This window comes from Pristiophorus japonicus, chromosome 23 (assembly GCF_044704955.1).
Source record: "Pristiophorus japonicus isolate sPriJap1 chromosome 23, sPriJap1.hap1, whole genome shotgun sequence".
Classification (NCBI taxonomy): Eukaryota; Metazoa; Chordata; class Chondrichthyes; family Pristiophoridae; genus Pristiophorus; species Pristiophorus japonicus.
The window spans coordinates 24,924,581-24,951,490 of NC_091999.1; the positions used below are offsets into that span (position 1 = coordinate 24,924,581).

A 26,910-nucleotide genomic window follows, 5' to 3' on the forward strand; every position below is an offset into this window, starting at 1 on the left:
AAGTTCACAGTGTATATTTATACATTGAAGAAGTGCCAGTCAGTGCCTGGTAATCAGTTGGCCCAGTACATCACCATGTTTTCTCTAACACTTACCCTTCACGTTCCTATTTCACAGTCTCAGTGTATATATTCTTATCATTTCATTGGAACAGAGGCAGCTGGAATGGATAGGGGAGGTTCATCACATGTAAGACTGAAGAGTTGTTCTTCAAATTACAACAGGCAGAGATTGCGATGTCAAAGTGCGTGCTGTTTACATTAATCAACGATTAATGCAACAGAACAACATTACGAAAAAGCTGCGACCGAGATGTAGTCCCACTTTTGTGTGTAGACACTTTACAGTTTTATTTTTCGGAGATTTCCAGCGAAATATTGTACAAACATTCTTTCAATTTCGCTAGAACTAACGATGGAGAATATATTTTCTTATATTTACTGTATCAGTAATGGAGCAATTATTCCTTGCCCGTTTAGGCTATTCCAAGTGAAAACAACGAGGGACATTTTGTACATCCAAGTGAGCTGGCAGTGTTATGTTTAAGATTCGGGCCTGTAGCTCTCTCATTAATGGATACAGATACTTGTGTTTAAAGTGGAGACAGCAAATTTGGTAAAAAGGAGAACGAAAGAGGGATAATAAAATTATAGCTTATCTCTGCTAGAGGCAAAGTAACAGTATTCCATTTTCGGGACACAACTCACTCGCTGCAGTTTCAATCCTTTTCCCTTTCCTGATGCAATGTCCAATCTCAGCTGTACGGACAAAGGACTGCGGCTGAGCGGTGGGCACTAGGAGGATAGATCAACGAAGCTGTTCTCATCTGGGAGCAGTAATGAACTTGTCTGTCCAACCTATCGGGAGGCTCCAAAGGGCGTTGCAGCGAGGGTTGACCAAAAGAGTGTGACATGCAGGAAGGTACCAAAGAACTTTACAACCAGGGAGGTTCCAAAGCGCTTTACACCCAGGGAGGTTCCAAAGGGCTTTACACCCAGAGACGTTCCAAAGTGCTTTACACCTAGAAAGGTTCCAAAGGGCTATACACCCAGGGAGGTTCAATGGAGCTTTACAGCGAGGGAGGTTCCAAAGTGCTTTACGCCCAGAGATGTTCCAAAGATATTTACACCCAGGGAGTTTCCAAAGATATTTACACTCAGGGAGGTTCCAAAGTGTTTCATACCCAGTGAGGTTCCAAAGTGCTTCACACCCAGGGAGTTTCCAAAGAGATGTATCCCCAGGGAGGATCGAAAGTGTTTTACACGCAGGGAGCTTCCAAAGAGATTTATACCCAGGGAGTTTCCAAATATATTTACACCCAGCAAGGTTCCAAAGTGTTTTACACCCGGAGGTTCCAAAGTGTTTCACAGCCAGGCAAGTTCCAAAGTGTTTTACACCCAGGGTGGTTCCAAAGTGTTTTCATGCAGAGAGGTTCCAAAGTGTTTTACAACCAGGGAGGTTCCAAAGAACATTACACCCAGGCAGGTTCCAAAGCGCATTACACCCAGGGAGGTTCCAAAGGGCATTACACCCAGGGAGGTTCCAAAGAGCATTACACCCAGGGAGGTTCCAAAGTGTTTTACTCCCAGGGAGGTTCCAAAGTGTTTTACACCTAGGGAGGTTCCAAAGTGTTTTACACCCTGAGAGGTTCCAAAGAGCATTACACCCGATGGGGGTGGTTCCAAAGTGTTTGACACCCACAGGGAGGTTTCAAAATGTTTTACACCCAAGGAGGTTCGAAGGCGATTTACACCCAGGGAGGTTCCCTGGAGCTTTACACCCAGTGAGGTTCCAAAGTGTTTTACACCCAGGGAGGTTCCAAATTGTTTTTCTCCCAGGGAGGTTCCAAAATATTTCAGACCCAGAGAGGATCCAAAATATTTTACACCCAGGAAGGTTCCAAAGTGTTTTACTCCCAGGGAGGATCCAAGGCGATGTACTCCCAAGAGGGTTCCATGGAGCTTCACACCCAGGGAGGTTCCAAGGTGCTTTATATTGAAGTGTAGTCACTGTTGTAATGCAGGGAAACGTGGCAGCGGATTTGCACTCAGCAAAGTTCCACCTACCGAGAAATAAATACAGGCGCAGATAATCAGTTTTGGTGATATTTGTTGAGCGATAAGCATTGGTCAGGGCATCGGCAGAACATTTACTCACTTCTTGAAAATAATACACTCAGATCCTTGGCATCCACCTGAGAGGGAAGACGGAACCTCGGTTTAAAGTCTCACTTGAAAGACAGCACCATCTGACAAAGAAGCATTCCATCAGTACTGCACTGGCGGGTCAGCCTGTAATGGGACTTGAACCCACATTCTTCTAACTGAGGTGCAAGAGGGCTACCACGGCTGAGTGCATCCACCTCAAAAACCAAGTTATTCCTAAAGATACAACTGACTTACTGCACTAAGGTAAGTGTCAGCATCCATAGGACATGACGGGTCACTTGGAAATAAAATAAATCAGTTTACAACATTAAATAGGGTGATAAAGTGTATGTTTCCACTGTGGAGAATAGGAATGACCAGCGGGTTTGGAGAATTGGAACGAAAGACTACAGTGCAGAGCTTAATGGAGGTTGAGTGCTGGAATAGCTAGTTTCGTTATAGAAGTAATTTAACAACTAGATTCAATGGATATTTCAGCGCGTTCTTTAACTGCTGTCTGAAGTTACTCTGAGTCACTGTATAAATAAACGTGTTAGTGCAGCAGCTTAGGAGCTGAAGCATGTTTCCACTTTCCTGCAGTATAAATTTGGGGTCATTGAAATAATTATTGTTTTCAATTCGGACATAGAGATAATTGATAACATACGTCAACCACAACAGGATGAAACTTCCCGAGATGGTGAAGAGTAAAATTATGGACTTTCGCCGGCTCTCCATCTCTGGATCACTCTGACTCGCTCCATTGTTTTGGGCCCGGAGTCTCCTGCGGACCCTACTAGACCCTAGAATGTATCTGACGGTCACAGCATTGAGCAGCAACATCAGGAGGAACGGTGCACACGGGGTTAGAATACGCTCCAGCCAGTCAAACGCTGTCCAAGCGGGTGAAACATAAAAAGTAAGTTTTATGTTGCAGTACCAGGCCACCTTATTAATAGTAAATAATGGCTCATACGTGAAGTAGAAAGGGATGTTTTTTAAACAACTCAGGGCACAGACCGCTCCTATCACCACAGCCGCCGTTGTCTCGGTGCAGTATTTTGTTTTCAGCTTCTGGCAACAAATGGCCACAAATCGATCAAAGGTGAACGCGACCGTTAACCAGACAGAACTGTCTCTTGATGAATAAATGAGCACAGTGCTGATGCTGCACGCTGGTGTGGTGGACAGAATGCTTTTCCGGAAATAGATACCACCAATTCTATTCAATATCACAGCGGTGATAATGACCAGGAGATCGGTCACCGCCATGAACACCAGGTACCGAGTGATACACCTGGAGAGACCGCATCTTCCTCGGGACAGGATCACAATCGCCGCGATGTTCGCTGCAAAAAGGAGCAAAATGGAAATTACACATCAGACTACCATCATAAGAACATAAGCACATATGAAATAGGAGCAGGAGTAGGCAATTTGCCACCCACCGCACCCCCGTCCCCCGGGCCTGCTCCGCTATTTAATAAGATCATGGCTGATTTGATCATGGATCAGCTCCACTTCCTTGCCCAACCTCCCGAAACCTTCTTTCACTTATCGCTCAAAAATCTGTTTATCTCCGCCTTAATTATCTTCAGTGACCCAGCCTCCATAGCCATTCAAAGTCTTAGTTTGACTGGACTTGGTTTCTGAGTTCATTACCTGACAAGTTGATGGAAACCAATCAATTTTCCAGATCAGCAGAGCTTTACTAAATACGGAACAATATGGAATCGCAGGGAAAGCGTTTTGCTCGATAGACTTGAAGCTATAATCGCCTGAACTCGGCACAAAAAGAGAAGGAGAGCGAAACTGACCATAGTCAAGAACAGACATAAACTAATAGTTAATGAATAATTTATCCCAACATTAAATAGGACAAGCTAAACATAATGTCACCTTGAAAACTGATGGTAGAAAGAGTGCGATCGACTGCTATTTACACCTCAGGAGAATCGTAAAATTCCCATATGGAATAACTCCAAATTACGATTGTTGCTATCTGGTTAATGGAGCAGCCATTCTGCTAATGGGCGGTGAAAAAAGGCAATGAGATCATTGACCAGCAAACTGCACCTTTGTGATATTGTTTGAGGGACAAATGTTGGTCAGGGCACAACTCCCAGCACTCGGTCCAGTTGTTCCTTGACCATTAGACAGTGTCATGGTATCCAGTATCACTGTAATGGCGGCACTGCAGAAGAACCTGTCAGTGACAGCTGGGTTGAGCCTATAAACTGCAGGATAAGTGGTGAGGGAGCGTTGTATGGGAGCCACTCAGTGAGAGCCAGAGGTGAGTCCATAACCTGTGAGATAGAAGGTGAGGGAGCGTATAGTGTGAGCCACTTCTTGAGAGCTGGGGGTGAGTCTATAAATTGCGCGATAAGTGGTGAGAGAGTGTTTAATCGGAGCCACTCAGTGAGAGCCGGGGGTGAGTCCATAACATGTGGGATAGGTGGTGAGGGAGCGTTTAATGGGAGCCAGTCAGTGAGCGCCGGGTGCGAGTACATAATCTGTGGGATTGGTGGTGAGGGTGCATTTAATGTGAAGCACTCAGTGAGAGCCGGGGTGAGCCTATAAACTGTGGGATAGCTGGTGAGGGAGCGTATAGTGTGAGCCACTCCATGAGAGCCGAGGTGAGTCTATAAACTGCGGGATAGGTGGTGAGGGAGAGTTTAATGGGAGTCACTCAATGAGTGCCGGGGGTGAGTCTATAAAATGCGGGACAAGTGGTGAGGGAGCATTTAGTGTGAGCCACTCAGTGAGAGCTGGTGGTGAGTCTACAACCCATTGGACAGGTGGTGAGGGAGCGTTTAATGGGAACCACTCAGTGAGAGCCGGGGGTGAGCCTATAAACTGTGGGATAGGTGGTGAGGGAGCATATAGTGTGAGCCACTCCATGAGAGCTGAGGTGAGTCTATAAACTGCGGGATAGGTGGTGAGGGAGCGTTTAGTCTCAGCCAGTCAGTGAGAGCTGGGGGTGAGTCTAAACCCATTGGATAGGTGGTGAGGGCACGTTTAATGGGAGCCATTCAGTGACCGCCAGTGGTTAGTTTATAACCTGATGAATACTTGATGAGGGTGCGTTTAATGGGAGCCACTCAGTGAGAGCCGTGGTCAGTCTATAATATGCGTGATACGTGTTCAGGGATCGTTTAACATGAGCCACTCAGTGACAGCCGGGGGTGTGTCCATAACCTGTGGGTTAGGTGGTGAGGGAGCGTTTAATGTGAGCTACTCAGTGACAGCCGGGGATGAGTCTATAACGTACGGGATAGGTGGTGAGGGAGTGTTTAATGGGAACCACTCAGTGAGAACCGGGGGTGAGTCTATAACTTGTGGCATAGGTGGTCAGGGAGCGTATAGTGTAAGCACTCCTTGAGAGCCGGGGATGAGCCTATAAACTGCGGGATAGGTGGTGAGGGAGCGTATAGTGTAAGCTACTCCTTGAGAGCAGGGGGTGAGCCTATAAACTGCGGGATAGGTGGTGAGGGAGCGTTTAATGAGAGCCACTTAATGAGAGCTGGGGGTGAGTCCATAACCTGTGGAATAGAAGGTGATGGAGAGTATTGTGTGAGCCACTCCGTGAGAGCCGTGGATGAGTCCATAATCTGTGGGATAGGTGGTGAGGGAGTGTTTAATGGGAGCCACTCAATGAGAGCCGGGGGTGAGTCCATAACTTGTGGGATAGGTAGTGAGGGAGCGTTTAGTGTGAGCCAGTCAGTGAGCGCCGGGTGTTAGTCCATAACTTGTGGGATAGGTAGTGAGGGAGAGTTTAGTGTGAGCCACTCAGTGAGAGCTGGGCGTGAGTCTATAACTCATTGGATAGGTGGTGAGGGAGCCTTTAATGTGAGTCATTCAGTGACAGCCGGGGGTGAGCTTATAACCTGCGGCATAGTTGGAGAGGGAGCGTTTAATGGGAGCCACTCAGTGAGAGCCGGGGTCTGTCTAGAACTTGCCTGAAACGTGTTGTGGGAGCGTTTAATGGGAGCCACTAAGTGGCAGTCGGGGATGAGCTTATAGCCTGCGGGATAGGTGGTGACGGAGTGTTTAATGGGAGCCACCCATTCAGAATCGGACATGCAACAAGAAGCAGATTGTAAAAGACACGTTAAATGTTGTGAATCATTTCAGAGGTGGTGAATGTGGACCGTGCCACAAGGGATGATGAACGGTCGGGTTAAATTTGGATTTTGGCTCCCGGTTTGAAGATGGGATTAGGAGTTACACGGAAACATCATGGAGGAGCAAATGAGCCACTGGTTGACCGGATCCAGGAAAATGACCAAGGGGTTGCTCCAATCTGAAGTAGGAGGCCGAGGGCCAAGCAGAGAATGATACAGCACAGAAGTAAACCATTCGGCCCATCGTGCCTGTGCAGGCTCTTTGACAGAGCTATCCCCTGTTCTCCTCTCGGAACCGTGCTATTTCCACCTTAGAGTACTTATCGAATTCCCTTTAGAAAGTTACTATTGAATCTGCCTCCACCACCCTTTCAAGCATTGCATTCCAGATCACAACAACACGCTGCATCAAAAATGATTCCTCCTGATTCAGTCAAGAATGCTGCCACTGAATCAAAGCTGAGACAAAGGTTCACAGCCATATTACTTTCCACAAGTCTTTTTTTTAAGTTCCAGGACATACCAAATTCATGGTGATGATTTCCACAGACAGTTGCACATACACATAGACATTTTTATAGATAGACAGACACAGAGACACACACACAAAAATTTACACGCACCAACGGACATGCACAGATGCCTTAGACATCTCGAGGGATAGACAGACTGAATCACTGTCGCAACTTTGGCTGATTTTTGTGATTTACTATCCGTATGTATCGTGAATATTGCAGATTAATGAAAGAAAGAAAACAGCGGCGGCATTGAAAGGTGTGGGACGTTGTTCTTTCTATCTCAGAATCAGTTTTGCAGGGACCTGGTTAAATTGTCAAACAGAATGAAATATGCTGAGAAACGGAGTCGGCAGGATTCAAATCTATGCGGGGAAACCCGAATGGATTTTTAATCTATGGCCTTAACAACTGGGCCACGACTACTGGCTCGCTGTCTTTTTAAATGTTACTCAGTTAAAACTCAACCATCCATCTCTGTGCAGCAGACGGCCACAGAATCGTGAAAAAGTCACCGTTTGCTAAAAATCTGGAAGAGGCTGTATTTTTGCTGCTCTATATTGCTCTGGAACTTTTTTATATTAATCTATACCAAGAAACAGAAGCAAAATTCTGCCTTTTGTAAAATGCAGCCTCCCCATTAGGGAATTGAACCGTGGTGTCCCGTGTGAGAGGCGGGGATATTCACCACTTTCCCACGAGGAATTGATGCGCATGGGTTTTGTCAAAGCAATATTCGAGCAGTGAATAGAACTGGACATCACGAGAAGTCGACAGACAGATTGAGAGACAGAGACAAACCGACAAACTTAAAGAGATCGACAGCGAGATCGAGACAACGAGAGACAGCAAGTGTGAGACTGATAACGAGAGGCAGACTGAATGAGAAAAAGACTCTCAAACACATACATCTAAAGAGATCTGTGTGTGTGATCTATAAAGAGAAAGAGGGAAAGAGTGAGAGAAAGACAATCATAAAGAAAGTGACAAGGAGAGAGACAGATGGAGAGAGAGCGACAGATAGACAGAGAGACAATGAAATAAAAAGAAAATGTTGGAAATTCTCAGCAGGTTAGAGACAGGGACTACCAGCGACAGGCAAAGAGAGATAGGCAGGCAGAGACATAGATAGACAGAGATGATGGGAAAGAGTGAGGCAGTCAGACAGAGAGACTGAGAGAATCCCATTGGAACACAACTGGACACCGTGAGAAAGAGACAGGCACATTGAGAGACAGAGACAAACAGCGAAACAGGGAGAAACAGACAGCGAGGTAGAGACAGAGAGAGACAGAAAGTTTGAGACTGAGAGTTAGGGTCAGACTGAGTGAGGGAAAGATTCAAACACATACATATACAGAGATGTGTTTGTGTGATTTATAAAGAGGGAGGGAAAGAGTGAGAGAAAGATAGGGACAAGGAGAGAGACAAAGAGGGAGACAGATAGAGAGAAAGATAAATAGAGAGAGAGAGACATCGAGACAAAAACAGAAAATGATGGAAATACTCATCAGGTTAGAGACAGGGACGAGCAGAGACAGGCAAAGACAGAGATGATGGGAAAGAACGAGACAGTCAGACAGAGAGTATGACAGAATCCCATTGGAACAGAACTGGATACCGTGTGAAGGAGACAGATTGAGAGACAGAGACAAACAGAGAAACAGGGACAGACAGAGTGAATCAGAGAGAGGCAGACTGAGAGAGACAAAGACTCAAACACACATATACATAGACAGCTCTCTAAAGACAGAGCGAGAGGCAGAGACTGAGCGATGCAGATACATTTCACAATTTCATTTCATTATCTGCTCAGATTGTCACCGAGCTACAGAAAAATGCAAATGCAACAGATGAAAATCAGTTATCACTGAGCAGAATGGGAGATATCACTGTTTAATTAAGTAATTACCAGGAGTGGGGTTCGAACCCACGCAGGTACAAACCCATTGGATCTTAAGTCCAACCCCTTAACCACTCGGCCATTCTGGTGCCGTCAGCGATTGGATTGTGTCTATGTGAGAATCTGGGCTTCAACTCCACCTCCACAGACACACACAAACACATCGGGTTTCAGGGAGCGTTTACGAACATTTTTCGGAATATTGACACGGGGGCAACTCTCCTATTCTTTTTCGAGTAATGCTCTGGGACCTCTCACAACCACCCGAGTGCGCAGACGGAGCTTCAATTTAACATTTCATCCGAAAGTCAACAGTTTCAACAATGCAAAATTCCCCAAATGCTGCAGTTGAGTGTTAGCCAAGATTATATGCTCAAGTCTCAGGAGTGCGACTTGAACACACAAACTCCTGATTCAGTCAAGAATGCTGCCACTGAACCAAAGCTGAGACAAAAGTTCACAGCCATATTACTTTCCCCAAGTCTTTTTTTTAAGTTCCAGGACATACCTAATTCATGGTGATGATTTCCACAGACAGTTGCACATACACATAGACATTTTTATAGATAGACAGACACAGAGACACACACACACAAATTTACACGCACCAATGGACATGCACAGGTGCCTTAGACATCTCGAGGGATCGACAGGCTGAATCACTGTCGCAACTTTGGCTGATTTTTGCGATTTACTATCCGCATGTATCGTGAATATTGCAGATTAATGAAAGAAAGAAAACAGCAGCGGCATTGAAAGGTGTGGGACGTTGTTCCGTCTATCTCAGAATCAGTTTTGCAGAGCCCTCGTTAAATTGTCAAACACAATGAAATATGCTGAGAAACGGAGTCGGCAGGATTCAAATCTATGCGGGGAAACCCGAATGGATTTTTAGTCTGTTGCCTTAACCACTGGGCCACGACTACTGGCTCGCTGCCTTTTTAAATGTTACTCAGTTAAAACTCAACCAGCCATCTCTGTGCAGCAGACGGCCACAGAATCGTGAAAAAGTCACCGTTTGCTAAAAATCTGGAAGAGGCTGTATTTTTGCTGCTCTATATTGCTCTGGAACTTTTTAATATGAATCTATACCAAGAAACAGAAGTAAAATTCTGCCTCTTGTAAAATGCAGCCTTTCCATTAGGGAATTGAACCGTGGTCTCGCGTGTGACAGGCGGGGATATTCACCACTTTCCCACGAGGAATTGATGCGCGTGGGTTTTGTCAAAGCAATATTCGAGCTGTGAATAGAACTGGACACCATGAGAAGTCGACAGACACATTGCGAGACAGAGACAAACCGACAACCAGGGAGAGACAGACAGCGAGATCGAGACAACGAGAGACAGCAAGTGTGAGACTGAAAACGAGAGGCAGACTGAGCGAGAAAAAGACTCTCAAACACATACATCTAAAGAGATCTGTGTGTGTAATCTATAAAGAGAAAGACAGAAAGAGTGAGAGAAAGACAATCATAAAGAAAGTGACATGGAGAGAGACAGATGGAGAGAGAGCGACAGATAGACAGAGAGACAATGAAATAAAAAGAAAATGTTGGAAATTCTCAGCAGGTTAGAGACAGGGACTACCAGCGACAGACAAAGAGAGATAGGCAGGCAGAGACATAGATAGACAGAGATGATGGGAAAGAGTGAGACAGTCAGACAGAGAGACTGAGAGAATCCCATTGGAACACAACTGGACACCGTGAGAAAGAGACAGGCACATTGAGAGACAGAGACAAACAGCAAAACAGGGAGAAACAGACAGCGAGGTAGAGACAGAGAGAGACAGAAAGTTTGAGACTGAGAGTTAGGGTCAGACTGAGTGAGGGAAAGATTCAAACACATACATATACAGAGATGTGTTTGTGTGATTTATAAAGAGGGAGGGAAAGAGTGAGAGAAAGATAGGGACAAGGAGAGAGACAGATAGAGAGAAAGATAAATAGAGAGAGAGAGACATCGAGACAAAAACAGAAAATGATGGAAATACTCATCAGGTTAGAGACAGGGACGAGCAGAGACAGGCAAAGACAGAGATGATGGGAAAGAACGAGACAGTCAGACAGAGAGTATGACAGAATCCCATTGGAACAGAACTGGATACCGTGTGAAGGAGACAGATTGAGAGACAGAGACAAACAGAGAAACAGGGACAGACAGATTGAATCAGAGAGAGGCAGACTGAGAAAGACAAAGACTCAAACACACAAATACATGGACAGCTCTCTAAAGACAGAGCGAGGGGCAGAGACTGAGCAATACAGATACATTTCACAATTTCATTTCATTATCTGCTCAGATTGTCACCGAGTGACAGAAAAATGCAAATGCAACAGATGAAAATCAGTTATCACTGAGCAGAATGGGAGATATCACTGTTTAATTAAGTAATTACCAGGAGTGGGGTTCGAACCCACGTAGGTATAAACCCATTGGATCTTAAGTACAACGCCTTAACCACTCGGCCATCCTGGAGCCGTCAGCGATTGGATTCTGTCTATGTGAGAATCTGGGCTTCAACTCCACCTCCACAGACACACACAAACACATCGGGTTTCAGGGAGCATTTCCGAACATTTTTCGGAATATTGACACGGGGGCAACTCTCCTATTCTTTTTCGAGTAATGCTCTGGGACCTCTCACAACCACCCGAGTGCGCAGACGGAGCTTCAATTTAACATTTCATCCGAAAGTCAACAGTTTCAACAATGCAAAATTCCCCAAATGCTGCAGTTGAGTGTTAGCCAAGATTATATGCTCAAGTATCAGGAGTGCGACTTGAACACACAAACTCCTGATTCAGTCAAGAATGCTGCCACTGAACCAAAGCTGAGACAAACGTTCACAGCCATATTACTTTCCCCAAGTCTTTTTTTTAAGTTCCAGGACATACCAAATTCATGGTGATGATTTCCACAGACAGTTGCACATACACATAGACATTTTTATAGACAGACAGACACAGAGACACACACACACAAATTTACACGCACCAACGGACATGCACAGATGCCTTAGACATCTCGAGGGATCGACAGGCTGAATCACTGTCGAAACTGTGGCTGATTTTTGCGATTTTCTATCCGTATGTATCGTGAATATTGCAGATTAATGAAAGAAAGAAAACAGCAGCTGTATTGAAAGGTGTGGGACGTTGTTCCGTCTATCTCAGAATCAGTTTTGCAGAGCCCTCGTTAAATTGTCAAACAGAATGAAATATGCTGAGAAACGGAGTCGGCAGGATTCAAATCTATGCGGGGAAACCCGAATGGATGTTTAGTCTATTGCCTTAACCACTGGACCAAGACTACTGGCTCGCTGCCTTTTTAAATGTTACTCAGTTAAAACTCAACCAGCCATCTCTGTGCAGCAGACGGCCACAGAATCGTGAAAAAGTCACCGTTTGCTAAAAATCTGGAAGAGGCTGTATTTTTGCTGCTCTATATTGCTCTGGAACTTTTTAATATGAATCTATACCAAGAAACAGAAGCAAAATTCTGCCTCTTGTAAAATGCAGGCTTCCAGTTAGGGAATTGAACCGTGGTCTCCCGTGTGACAGGCGGGGATATTCACCACTTTCCCACGAGGAATTGATGCGCGTGGGTTTTGTCAAAGCAATATCCTAGCTGTGAATAGAACTGGACACCATGAGAAGTCGGCAGACATATTGCGAGACAGAGACAAACCGACAAACAGGGAGAGACAGACAGCGAGATCGAGACAACGAGAGACAGCAAGTGTGAGACTGAAAACGAGAGGCAGACTGAGTGAGAAAAAGACTCTCAAACACAGACATCTAAAGAGATCTGTGTGTGTGATCTATAAAGAGAAAGAGGGAAAGAGTGAGAGAAAGACAATGATAAAGAAAGTGACAAGGAGAGAGACAGATGGAGAGAGAGCGAAAGATAGACAGAGAGACAAAGAAATAAAAAGAAAATGTTGGAAATTCTCAGCAGGTTAGAGACAGGGACTACCAGCGACAGGCAAAGAGAGACAGGCAGGCAGAGACATAGATAGACAGAGATGTTGGGAAAGAGTGAGACAGTCAGACAGAGAGACTGAGAGAATCCCAGTGGAACACAACTGGACACCGTGAGAAAGAGACAGGCACATTGAGAGACAGAGACGAACAGCAAAACAGGGAGAAACAGACAGCGAGGTAGAGACAGAGAGAGACAGAAAGTTTGAGACTGAGTGTTAGGGTCAGACTGAGTGAGGCAAAGACTCAAACACATACATATACAGAGATGTGTTTGTGTGATTTATAAAGAGAGGGAGGGAAAGAGTGAGAGAAAGACAGGGACAAGGAGAGAGACAAAGAGGGAGACAGATAGAGAGAAAGATAAATAGAGAGAGAGAGACATCGAGACAAAAAAAGAAAATGATGGAAATACTCATCAGGTTAGAGACAGGGACGAGCAGAGACAGGCAAAGACAGAGATGATGGGAAAGAACGAGACAGTCAGACAGAGAGTATGACAGAATCCCATTGGAACAGAACTGGATACCGTGTGAAGGAGACAGATTGAGAGACAGAGACAAACAGAGAAACAGGGACAGACAGAGTGAATCAGAGAGAGGCAGACTGAGAGAGACAAAGACTCAAACACACAAATACATAGACAGCTCTCTAAAGACAGAGCGAGAGGCAGAGACTGAGCGATACAGATACATTTCACAATTTCATTTCATTATCTGCTCAGATTGTCACCGAGCTGCAGAAAAATGCAAATGCAACAGATGAAAATCAGTTATCACTGAGCAGAATGGGAGATATCACTGTTTAATTAAGTAATTAGCAGGAGTGGGGTTCGAACCCACGCAAGTATAAACCCATCGATCTTAAGTCCAACGCCTTAACCACTCGGCCATCCTGGTGCCGTCAGCGATTGGATTCTGTCTATGTGAGAATCTGGGCTTCAACTCCTCCTCCACAGACACACACAAACACATCGGGTTTCAGGGAGCATTTCCGAACATTTTTCGGAATATTGACACGGGGGCAACTCTCCTATTCTTTTTCGAGTAATGCTCTGGGACCTCTCACAACCACCCGAGTGCGCAGACGGAGCTTCAATTTCACATTTCATCCGAAAGTCAACAGTTTCAACAATGCAAAATTCCACAAATGCTGCAGTTGAGTGTTAGCCAAGATTATATGCTCAAGTCTCAGGAGTTCGACTTGAACACACAAACTCCTGATTCAGTCAAAAATGCTGCCACTGAACCAAAGCTGAGACAAAAGTTCACAGCCATATTACTTTCCCCAAGTCTTTTTTTTCAGTTCCAGGACATACCAAATTCATGGTGATGATTTCCACAGACAGTTGCACATACACATAGACATTTTTATAGATAGACAGACACAGAGACACACACACACAAATTTACACGCACCAACGGACATGCACAGATGCCTTAGACATCTCGAGGGATCGACAGGCTGAATCACTGTCGCAACTGTGGCTGATTTCTGCGATTTTCTATCCGTATGTATCGTGAATATTGCAGATTAATGAAAGAAAGAAAACAGCAGCGGCATTGAAAGGTGTGGGACATTGTTCCGTCTATCTCAGAATCAGTTTTGCAGAGCCCTCGTTAAATTGTCAAACAGAATGAAATATGCTGAGAAACGGAGTCGGCAGGATTCAAATCGATGCGGGGAAACCCGAATGGATTTTTAGTCTATTGCCTGAACCACTGGGCCACGACTACTGGCTCGCTGCCTTTTTAAATGTTACTCTGTTAAAACTCAACCAGCCATCTCTGTGCAGCAGACGGCCACAGAATCGTGAAAAAGTCACCGTTTGCTAAAAATCTGGAAGAGGCTGTATTTTTGCTGCTCTATATTGCTCTGGAACTTTTTAATATGAATCTATACCAAGAAACAGAAGCAAAATTCTGCCTCTTGTAAAATGCAGGCTTCCCATTAGGGAATTGAACCGTGGTCTCCCGTGTGACAGGCGGGGATATTCACCACTTTCCCACGAGGAATTGATGCGCGTGGGTTTTGTCAAAGCAATATCCGAGCTGTGAATATAACTGGACACCATGAGAAGTCGACAGACACATTGCGAGACAGAGACAAACCGACAAACAGGGAGAGACAGACAGCGAGATCGAGACAACGAGAGACAGCAAGTGTGAGACTGAAAACGAGAGGCAGACTGAGTGAGAAAAAGACTCTCAAACACATACATCTAAAGAGATCTGTGTGTGTGATCTATAAAGAGAAAGAGGGAAAGAGTGAGAGAAAGACAATCATAAAGTAAGTGACAAGGAGAGAGACAGATGGAGAGACAGCGAAAGATAGACAGAGAGACAAAGAAATAAAAAGAAAATGTTGGAAATTCTCAGCAGGTTAGAGACAGGGACTACCAGCGACAGGCAAAGAGAGATAGGCAGGCAGAGACATAGATAGACAGAGATGATGGGAAAGAGTGAGACAGTCAGACAGAGAGACTGAGAGAATCCCATTGGAACACAACTGGACACCGTGAGAAAGAGACAGGCACATTGAGAGACAGAGACAAACAGCAAAACAGGGAGAAACAGACAGCGAGATAGAGACAGAGAGAGACAGAAAGTTTGAGACTGAGTGTTAGGGTCAGACTGAGTGAGGGAAAGACTCAAACACATACATATACAGAGCTGTGTTTGTGTGATTTATAAAGAGAGGGAGGGAAAGAGTGAGAGAAAGACAGGGACAAGGAGAGAGACAAAGAGGGAGACAGATAGAGAGAAAGATAAATAGAGAGAGAGAGACATCGAGACAAAAAAAGAAAATGATGGAAATACTCATCAGGTTAGAGACAGGGACGAGCAGAGACAGTCAAAGACAGAGATGATGGGAAAGAACGAGACAGTCAGACAGAGAGTATGACAGAATCCCATTGGAACAGAACTGGATACCGTGTGAAGGAGACAGATTGAGAGACAGAGACAAACAGAGAAACAGGGACAGACAGAGTGAATCATAGAGAGGCAGACTGAGAGAGACAAAGACTCAAACACACAAATACATATACAGCTCTCTAAAGACAGAGCGAGTGGCAGAGACTGAGCGATACAGATACATTTCACAATTTCATTTCATTATCTGCTCAGATTGTCACCGAGCTACAGAAAAATGCAAATGCAACAGATGAAAATCAGTTATCACTGAGCAGAATGGGAGATATCACTGTTTAATTAAGTAATCACCAGGAGTGGGGTTCGAACCCACGCAGGTATAAACCCATTGGATCTTAAGTACAACGCCTTAACCACTCGGCCATTCTGGAGCCGACAGCGATTGGATTCTGTCTATGTGAGAATCTGGGCTTCAACTCCACCTCCACAGACACACACAAACACATCGGGTTTCAGGGAGCATTTCCGAACATTTTTCGGAATATTGACACAGGGGCAACTCTCCTATTCTTTTTCGAGTAATGCTCTGGGACCTCTCACAACCACCCGAGTGCGCAGACGGAGCTTCAATTTAACATTTCATCCGAAAGTCAACAGTTTCAACAATGCAAAATTCCCCAAATGCTGCAGTTGAGTGTTAGCCAAGATTATATGCTCAAGTCTCAGGAGTGCGACTTGAACACACAAACTCCTGATTCAGTCAAGAATGCTGCCACTGAACCAAAGCTGAGACAAACGTTCACAGCCATGTTACTTTCCCAAGTCTTTTAGTTAAGTTCCAGGACATACCATTTTCATGGTGATGATTTCCACAGACAGTTGCACATACACATAGACATTTTTATAGATAGACAGACACAGACACACACACACACAAATTTACACGCACCAACGGACATGCACAGATGCCTTAGACATCTCGAGGGATCGACAGGCTGAATCACTGTCGCAACTTTGGCTGATTTTTGCGATTTCTATCCGTATGTATCGTGAATATTGCAGATTAATGAAAGAAAGAAAACAGCAGCGGCATTGAAAGGTGTGGGACGTTGTTCCGTCTATCTCAGAATCAGTTTTGCAGAGCCCTCGTTAAATTGTCAAACAGAATGAAATATGCTGAGAAACGGAGTCGGCAGGATTCAAATCTATGCGGGGAAACCCGAATGGATTTTTAGTCTATTGCCTTAACCACTGGGCCACGACTACTGGCTCGCTGCCTTTTTAAATGTTACTCAGTTAAAACTCAACCAGCCATCTCTGTGCAGCAGACGGCCACAGAATCGTGAAAAAGTCACCGTTTGCTAAAAATCTGGAAGAGGCTGTATTTTTGCTGCTCTATATTGCTCTGGAACTATTTAATATGAATCTATACCAAGAAACAGAAGCAAAATTCTGCCTCTTGTAAAATGCAGGCTTCCCGTGAGGGAATTGAACCGTGGTCTCCCGTGTGACAGGCGGGGATATTCACCACTTTCCCACGAGGAATTGATGCGCGTGGGTTTTGTCAAAGCAATATCCGAGCTGTGAATAGAACTGGACACCATGAGAAGTCGACAGACACATTGCGAGACAGAGACAAACCGACAAACAGGGAGAGACAGACAGCGAGATCGAGACAACGAGAGACAGCAAGTGTGAGACTGAAAACGAGAGGCAGACTGAGTGAGAAAAAGACTCTCAAACACATACATCTAAAGAGATCTGTGTGTGTGATCTATAAAGAGAAAGAGGGAAAGAGTGAGAGAAAGACAATCATAAAGAAAGTGACAAGGAGAGAGACAGATGGAGAGAGAGCGACAGATAGACAGAGAGACAAAGAAATAAAACGAAATGTTGGAAATTCTCAGCAGGTTAGAGACAGGAACTACCAGCGTCAGGCAAAGAGAGACAGGCAGGCAGAGACATAGATAGACAGAGATGATGGGAAAGAGTGAGACAATCAGACAGAGAGACTGAGAGAATCCCATTGGAACACAACTAGACACCGTGAGAAAGAGACAGGCACATTGAGAGACAGAGACAAACAGCAAAACAGTGAGAAACAGACAGCGAGGTAGAGACAGAGAGAGACAGAAAGTTTGAGACTGAGATTTAGGGTCAGACTGAGTGAGGCAAAGACTCAAACACATACATATACAGAGATGTGTTTGTGTGATTTATAAAGAGAGGGACGGAAAGAGTGCGAGAAAGACAGGGACAAGGAGAGAGACAAAGAGGGAGACAGATAGAGAGAAAGATAAATAGAGAGAGAGAGACATCGAGACAAAAACAGAAAATGATGGAAATACTCATCAGGTTAGAGACAGGGACGAGCAGAGACAGGCAAAGACAGAGATGATGGGAAAGAACGAGACAGTCAGACAGAGAGTATGACAGAATCCCATTGGAACAGAACTGGATACCGTGTGAAGGAGACAGATTGAGAGACAGATACAAACAGAGAAACAGGGACAGACAGAGTGAATCAGAGAGAGGCAGACTGAGAGAGACAAAGACTCAAACACACAAATACATATACAGCTCTCTAAAGACAGAGCGAGGGGCAGAGACTGAGCAATACAGATACATTTCACAATTTCATTTCATTATCTGCTCAGATTGTCACCGAGCTGCAGAAAAATGCAAATGCAACAGATGAAAATCAGTTATCACTGAGCAGAATGGGAAAAATCACAGTTTAATTCAGTAATTACCAGGAGTGGGGCTCGAACCCACGCGAGTATAAACCCATTGGATCTTAAGCCCAACGCCTTAACCACTCGGCCATCCTGCTGCCGTCAGCGATTGGATACTGTCGATGTGAGAATCTGGGCTTCAACTCCACCTCCACAGACACACACAAACACATCGGGTTTCAGGGAGTATTTGCGAAAATTTTTCGGAACATTGACACGGGGGCAACTCTCCTATTCTTTTTCGTGTAATGCTCTGGGACCTCTCACAACCACCCGAGTGCGCAGACGGAGCTTCAATTTAACATTTCATCCGAAAGTCAACAGTTTCAACAATGCAAAATTCCCCAAATGCTGCAGTTGAGTGTTAGCCAAGATTATATGCTCAAGTCTCAGGAGTGCGACTTGAACACACAAACTCCTGATTCAGGCAAGAATGCTGCCACTGAACCAAAGCTGAGACAAAAGTTCACAGCCATATTACTTTCCCAAGTCTTTTTTTTAAGTTCCAGGACATACCAAATTCATGGTGATGATTTCCACAGACAGTTGCACATACACATAGACATTTTTACAGATAGACAGACACAGAGACACACACACAAAAATTTACACGCACCAACGGACATGCACAGATGCCTTAGACATCTCGAGCGATAGACAGGCTGAATCACTGTCGCAACTTTGGCTGATTTTTGCGATTTTCTATCCGTATGTATCGTGAATATTGCAGATTAATGAAAGAAAGAAAATAGCGGCGGCATTGAAAGGTGTGGGACGTTGTTCCGTCTATCTCAGAATCAGTTTTGCAGGGACCTGGTTAAATTGTCAAACAGAATGAAATATGCTGAGAAACGGAGTCGGCAGGATTCAAATCTATGCGGGGAAACCCGAATGGATTTTTAGTCTATGGCCTTAACCAATGGGCCACGACTACTGGCTCGCCGCCGTTTTAAATGTTACTCAGTTAAAACTCAACCATCCATCTCTGTGCAGGAGACGGCCACAGAATAGTGAAAAAGTCACCGTTTGCTAAAAATCTGGAAGAGGCTGTATTTCTGCTGCTCTATATTGCCCTGGAACTTTTTAAAATGAATCTATACCAAGAAACAGAAGCAAAATTCTGCCTTTTGTAAAATGCAGCCTCCCCTTTAGGGAATTGAACCGTGGTCTCCCGTGTGACAGGCGGGGATATTCACCACATTCCCACGAGAAATTGATGCGCATGGGTTTTGTCAAAGCAATATTCGAGCTGTGAATAGAACTGGACACCATTTGAAGTCGACAGACACATTGCGAGACAGAGACAAACCGAAAAACAGGGAGGGACAGACAGCGAGATCGAGACAATGAGAGACAGCAAGTGTGAGACTGAAAACGAGAGGCAGACTGAGTGAGTAAAAGACATTCAAACACATACATCTAAAGAGATCTGTGTGTGTGATCGATAAAGAGAAAGAGGGAAAGAGTGAGAGAAAGACAATCATAAAGAAAGTGACAAGGAGAGAGACAGATGGAGAAAGAGAGCGACAGATAGACAGAGAGACAAAGAAATAAAAAGAAAATGTTGGAAATTCTCAGCAGGTTAGAGACAGGAAGTACCAGCGACAGGCAAAGAGAGACAGGCAGGCAGAGACATAGATAGACAGAGATGATGGGAAAGAGTGAAACAGTCAGACAGAGACTGAGAGAATCCCATTGGAACACAACTGGACACCGTGAGAAAGAGACAGGCACATTGAGAGACAGAGGCAAACAGCAAAACAGGGAGAAACTGACAGCGAGGTAGAGACAGAGAGAGACAGAAAGTTTGAGACTGAGAGTTCGGGTCAGACTGAGTGAGGCAAAGACACAAACACATACATATACAGAGATGTGTTTGTCTGATTCATAAAGAGAGGGAGGGAAAGAGTGAGAGAAAGATAGGGAAAAAGTGAGAGACAAAGAGGGAGACAGATAGAGAGAAAGATAAATAGAGAGAGAGAGAGATCGAGACAAAAATAGAAAATGATGGAAATACTCATCAGGTTAGAGACAGGGACGAGCAGAGACAGGCAAAGACAGAGATGATGGAAAAGAACTAGACAGTCAGATAGAGAGTATGACAGAATCCCATTGGAACAGAACTGGATACCGTGCGAAGGAGACAGATTGAGAGACAGAGACAAACAGAGAAACAGGGACAGACAGAGTGAATCAGAGAGAGGCAGACTGAGAGAGACAAAGACTCAAACACACAAATACATATACAGCTCTCTAAAGACAGAGCGAGAGGCAGAGACTGAGCGATACAGATACATTTCACAATTTCATTTCATTATCTGCTCAGATTCTCAATGAGCTACAGAAAAATGCAAATGCAACAGATGAAAATCAGTTATCACTGAGCAGAATGGGAGATATCGCTGTTTAATTAAGTAATTACCAGGAGTGGGGTACGAACCCACGCGGGTATAAACCCATTGGATCTTAAGCCCAACGCCTTAACCACTCGGCCATCCTGGTGCTATCAGCGATTCGATTCTGTCTATGTGAGAATCTGGGCTTCAACTCCACCTCCACAGACACACACAAACACATCGGGTTTCAGGGAGTATTTCCGAACATTTTTCGGAATATTGACACGGTGCAACTCTCCTATTCTTTTTCGAGCAATGCTCTGGGACCTCTCACAACCACCCGAGTGCGCAGACGGAGCATCAATTTAAGATTTCATCCGAAAGTCAACAGTTTCAACAATGCAAAATTCCCCAAATGCTGCAGTTGAGTGTTAGCCAAGGTTATATGCTCAAGTCTCAGGAGTGCGACTTGAACACACAAACTCCTGATTCAGTCAAGAATGCTGCCACTGAACCAAAGCTGGGACAAAAGTTCACAGCCATATTACTTTCCCAAGTCTTTTTTTTAAGTTCCGGGACATACCAAATTAATGGTGATGATTTCCACAGACAGTTGCACATACACATAGACATTTTTACAGATGGACAGACACAGAGACACACACACAAAAATTTACACGCACCAACGGACATGCACAGATGCCTTAGACATCTCGAGGGATAGACATGCTGAATCACTGTCGCAACTTTGACTGATTTTTGCGATTTGCTATCCGTATGTATCGTGAATATTGCAGATTAATGAAAGAAAGAAAATAGCGGCGGCATTGAAAGGTGTGGGACGTTGTTCCGTCTATCTCAGAATCAGTTTTGCAGGGACCTGGTTAAATTGTCAAACAGAATGAAATATGCTGAGAAACGGAGTCGGCAGGATTCAAATCTATGCGGCGAAACCCGAATGGATTTTTAGTCTATGGCCTTAACCAATGGGACACGACTACTGGCTCATTACCTTTTTAAATGTTACTCAGTTAAAACTCAACCATCCATCTCTTTGCAGCAGACGGCCACAGAATAGTGAAAAAGTCACCGTTTGCTAAAAATCTGGAAGAGGCTGTATTTTTGCTGCTCTATATTGCTCTGGAACTTTTTAATATGAATCTATACCAAGAAACAGAAGCAAAATTCTGCCTTTTGTAAAATGCAGCCTCCCCGTTAGGAAATTGAACCGTGGTCTCCCGTGTGACAGGCGGGGATATTCACCACTTTCCCACGAGGAATTGATGCGCATGGGTTTTGTCAAAGCAATATTCGAGCTGTGAATAGAACTGGACACCATGAGAAGACGACAGACACATTGCGAGACAGAGACAAACCGACAAACAGGGAGAGACAGACAGCGAGATCGAGACAACGAGAGACAGCAAGTGTGAGACTGAAAACGAGAGGCAGACTGAGTGAGAAAAAGACTCTCAAACACATACATCTAAAGAGATCTGTGTGTGATCTATAAAGAGAAAGAGGGAAAGAGTGAGAGAAAGACAATCATAAAGAAAGTGACAAGGAGAGAGACAGATGGAGAGAGAGCGACAGATAGACAGAGAGACAAAGAAATAAAAGGAAAATGTTGGAAATTCTCAGCAGGTTAGAGACAGGAACTACCAGCGACATGCAAAGAGAGACAGGCAGGCAGAGACATAGATAGACAGAGATGATGGGAAAGAGTGAGACAGTCAGACAGAGAGACTGAGAGAATCCCATTGGAACACAACTGGACACCGTGAGAAAGAGACAGGCACATTGAGAGACAGAGACAAACAGCAAAACAGGGAGAAACAGACAGCGAGGTACAGACAGAGAGAGACAGAAAGTTTGAGACTGAGAGTTAGGGTCAGACTGAGTGAGGCAAAGACTCAAACACATACATATACAGAGATGTGTTTGTCTGATTTATAAAGAGTTGGAGGGAAAGCGTGAGAGAAAGACAGGGACAAGGAGAGCGACAAAGAGGGAGACAGATAGAGAGCAAGATAAATAGATAGAGAGAGACATCGAGACAAAAACAGAAAATGATGGAAATACTCATCAGGTTAGAGACAGGGACGAGCAGAGACAGGCAAAGACAGCGATGATGGGAAAGAACGAGACAGTCAGACAGAGAGTATGACAGAATCCCATTGGAACAGAACTGGATACCGTGTGAAGGAGACAGATTGAGAGACAGAGACAAACAGAGAAACAGGGACAGACAGAGTGAATCAGAGAGAGGCAGACTGAGAGAGACAAAGACTCAAACACACAAATACATACACAGCTCTCTAAAGACAGAGCGAGAGGCAGAGACTGAGCGATACAGATACATTTCACAATTTCATTTCATGATCTGCTCAGATTGTCACCGAGCTGCAGAAAAATGCAAATGCAACAGATGAAAATCAGTTATCACTGAGCAGAATGGGAGAAATCACTGTTTAATTAATAATTACCAGGAGTGGGGTTCGAACCCACGCGGGTATAAACCCATTGGATCTTAAGCCCAACGCCTTAACCACTCGGCCATCCTGGTACCGTCAGTGATTGGATTCTGTCTATGTGAGAATTTGGGCTTCAACTCCACCTCCACAGACACACACAAACACATCGGGTTTCAGGGAGTATTTCCGAACATTTTTCGGAATATTTAAACGGGGGCAACTCTCCTATTCTTTTTCGAGTAATGCTCTGGGACCTCCAACAACCACCCGAGTGCGCAGACGGAGCTTCAATTTAAGATTTCATCCGAAAGTCAACAGTTTCAACACTGCAAAATTCCCCAAATGCTGCAGTTGAGTGTTAGCCAAGATTATATGCTCAAGTCTCAGGAGTGCGACTTGAACACACAAACTCCTGATTCAGTCAAGAATGCTGCCACTGAACCAAAGCTGAGACAAAAGTTCACAGCCATATTACTTTCCCAAGTCTTTTTTTTAAGTTCCGGGACATACCAAATTCATGGTGATGATTTCCACAGACAGTTGCACATACACATAGACATTTTTTCAGATAGACAGACACAGAGACACACACACAAACATTTACACGCACCAACGGACATGCACAGATGCCTTAGACATCTCGAGGGATAGACATGCTGAATCACTGTCGCAACTTTGACTGATTTTTGCGATTTTCTATCCGTATGTATCGTGAATATTGCAGATTAATGAAAGAAAGAAAATAGCGGCGGCATTGAAAGGTGTGGGACGTTGTTCCATCTATCTCAGAATCAGTTTTGCAGGGCCCTGGTTAAATTGTCAAACAGAATGAAATATGCTGAGAAACGGAGTCGGCAGGATTCAAATCTATGCGGGGAAACCCGAATGGATTTTTAGTCTATGGCCTTAACCAATGGGACACGACTACTGGCTCATTGCCTTTTTAAATGTTACTCAGTTAAAACTCAACCATCCATCTCTTTGCAGCAGACGGCCACAGAATAGTGAAAAAGTCACCGTTTGCTAAAAATCTGGAAGAGGCTGTATTTTTGCTGCTCTATATTGCTCTGGAACTTTTTAATATGAATCTATACCAAGAAACAGAAGCAAAATTCTGCCTTTTGTAAAATGCAGCCTCCCCGTTAGGAAATTGAACCGTGGTCACCCGTGTGACAGGCGGGGATATTCACCACTTTCCCACGAGGAATTGATGCGCATGGGTTTTGTCAAAGCAATATTCGAGCTGTGAATAGAACTGGACACCATGAGAAGTCGACAGACACATTGCGAGACAGAGACAAACCGACAAACAGGGAGAGACAGACAGCGAGATCGAGACAACGAGAGACAGCAAGTGTGAGACTGAAAACGAGAGGCAGACTGAGTGAGAAAAAGACTCTCAAACACATACATCTAAAGAGATCTGTGTATGATCTATAAAGAGAAAGAGGGAAAGAGTGAGAGAAAGACAATCATAAAGAAAGTGACAAGGAGAGAGACAGATGGAGAGAGAGCGACAGATAGACAGAGAGACAAAGAAATAAAAAGAAAATGTTGGAAATTCTCAGCAGGTTAGAGACAGGAACTACCAGCGACATGCAAAGAGAGACAGGCAGGCAGAGACATAGATAGACAGAGATGATGGGAAAGAGTGAGACAGTCAGACAGAGAGACTGAGAGAATCCCATTGGAACACAACTGGACACCGTGAGAAAGAGACAGGCACATTGAGAGACAGAGACAAACAGCAAAACAGGGAGAAACAGACAGCGAGGTAGAGACAGAGAGAGACAGAAAGTTTGAGACTGAGAGTTAGGGTCAGACTGAGTGAGGCAAAGACTCAAACACATACATATACAGAGATGTGTTTGTCTGATTTATAAAGAGTTGGAGGGAAAGAGTGAGAGAAAGACAGGGACAAGGAGAGCGACAAAGAGGGAGACAGATAGAGAGCAAGATAAATAGAGAGAGAGAGACATCGAGACAAAAACAGAAAATGATGGAAATACTCATCAGGTTAGAGACAGGGACGAGCAGAGACAGGCAAAGACAGCGATGATGGGAAAGAACGAGACAGTCAGACAGAGAGTATGACAGAATCCCATTGGAACAGAACTGGATACCGTGTGAAGGAGACAGATTGAGAGACAGAGACAAACAGAGAAACAGGGACAGACAGAGTGAATCAGAGAGAGGCAGACTGAGAGAGACAAAGAATCAAACACACAAATACATACACAGCTCTCTAAAGACAGAGCGAGAGGCAGAGACTGAGCGAAGCAGATACATTTCACAATTTCATTTCATTATCTGCTCAGATTGTCACCGAGCTGCAGAAAAATGCAAATGCAACAGATGAAAATCAGTTACCACTGAGCAGAATGGGAGAAATCACTGTTTAATTAATAATTACCAGGAGTGGGGTTCGAACCCACGCGGGTATAAACCCATTGGATCTTAAGCCCAACGCCTTAACCACTCGGCCATCCTGGTGCCGTCAGCGATTGGATTCTGTCTATGTGAGAATCTGGGCTTCAACTCCACCTCCACAGACACACACAAACACATCGGGTTTCAGGGAGTATTTCCGAACATTTTTCGGAATATTGACACGGGGACAACTCTCCTATTCTTTTTCGAGTAATGCTCTGGGACCTCCAACAACCACCCGAGTGCGCAGACGGAGCTTCAATTTAAGATTTCATCCGAAAGTCAACAGTTTCAACACTGCAAAATTCCCCAAATGATGCAGTTGAGTGTTAGCCAAGATTATATGCTCAAGTCTCAGGAGTGCGACTTGAACACACAAACTCCTGATTCAGTCAAGAATGCTGCCACTGAACCAAAGCTGAGACAAAAGTTCACAGCCATATTACTTTCCCAAGTCTTTTTTTTAAGTTCCAGGACATACCAAATTCATGGTGATGATTTACACAGACAGTTGCACATACGCATAGACATTTTTTCAGATAGACAGACACAGAGACACACACGCAAAAATTTACACTCACCAACGGACATGCACAGATGCCTTAGACATCTCGAGGGATAGACAGGCTGAATCACTGTCGCAACTTTGGCTGATTTTTGCGATTTTCTATCCGTATGCATCGTGAATATTGCAGATTAATGAAAGAAAGAAAATAGCGGCGGCATTGAAAGGTGTGGGACGTTGTTCCGTCTATCTCAGAATCAGTTTTGCAGGGACCTGGTTAAATTGTCAAACAGAATGAAATATGCTGAGAAACGGAGTCGGCAGGATTCAAATCTATGCGGGGAAACCCGAATGGATTTTTAGTCTATGGCCTTAACCAATGGGCCACGACTACTGGCTCGCTGCATTTTTAAATGTTACTCAGTTAAAACTCAAACAGCCATCTCTGTGCAGCAGACGGCCACAGAATAGTGAAAAAGTCACCGTTTGCTAAAAATCTGGAAGAGGCAGTATTTTTGCTGCTCTATATTGCTCTGGAACTTTTTAATATGAATCTATACCAAGAAACAGAAGCAAAATTCTGCCTTTTGTAAAATGCAGCCTCCCCGTTAGGAAATTGAACCGTGGTCTCCCGAGTGACAGGCGGGGATATTCACCTCTTTCCCACGAGGAATTGATGCGCTTGGGTTTTGTCAAAGCAATATTCGAGCTGTGAATAGAACTGGACACCATGTGAAGTCGACAGACACATTGCGAGACAGAGACAAACCGACAAACAGGGAGAGACAAACAGCGAGATCGAGACAACGAGAGACAGCAAGTGTGAGACTGAAAACGAGAGGCAGACTGAGTGAGAAAAAGACTCTCAAACACATACATCTAA

General features: G+C 44.4%; 1 protein-coding gene and 8 non-coding genes across 9 annotated transcripts in view; all 9 read right to left on the minus strand.

Annotated features, from left to right (window-relative positions):
* Nucleotides 1-2,603: 2,603 nt before the first annotated feature.
* The window catches only part of LOC139235446 (probable G-protein coupled receptor 139), a 71,319-nt gene continuing 47,012 nt past the window's right edge, over nucleotides 2,604-26,910 (minus strand). The window contains exon 2 of the mRNA XM_070866557.1: nucleotides 2,604-3,496. Within this exon, the coding sequence (XP_070722658.1) occupies nucleotides 2,604-3,496 (893 nt within the window). The remainder of the gene's footprint in view (nucleotides 3,497-26,910) is intronic.
* trnal-uaa (transfer RNA leucine (anticodon UAA)) lies at nucleotides 8,696-8,778 on the minus strand. The gene has a single exon. It is a non-coding gene; the product is annotated as a tRNA-Leu (tRNA).
* On the minus strand, nucleotides 11,086-11,169 carry trnal-uaa (transfer RNA leucine (anticodon UAA)). The gene has a single exon. It is a non-coding gene; the product is annotated as a tRNA-Leu (tRNA).
* On the minus strand, nucleotides 13,492-13,576 carry trnal-uaa (transfer RNA leucine (anticodon UAA)). The gene has a single exon. It is a non-coding gene; the product is annotated as a tRNA-Leu (tRNA).
* On the minus strand, nucleotides 15,896-15,978 carry trnal-uaa (transfer RNA leucine (anticodon UAA)). The gene has a single exon. It is a non-coding gene; the product is annotated as a tRNA-Leu (tRNA).
* Nucleotides 18,298-18,380, minus strand: trnal-uaa (transfer RNA leucine (anticodon UAA)). Its single transcript has one exon. It is a non-coding gene; the product is annotated as a tRNA-Leu (tRNA).
* Nucleotides 20,702-20,784, minus strand: trnal-uaa (transfer RNA leucine (anticodon UAA)). The gene has a single exon. It is a non-coding gene; the product is annotated as a tRNA-Leu (tRNA).
* Nucleotides 23,102-23,184, minus strand: trnal-uaa (transfer RNA leucine (anticodon UAA)). Its single transcript has one exon. It is a non-coding gene; the product is annotated as a tRNA-Leu (tRNA).
* Nucleotides 25,503-25,585, minus strand: trnal-uaa (transfer RNA leucine (anticodon UAA)). Its single transcript has one exon. It is a non-coding gene; the product is annotated as a tRNA-Leu (tRNA).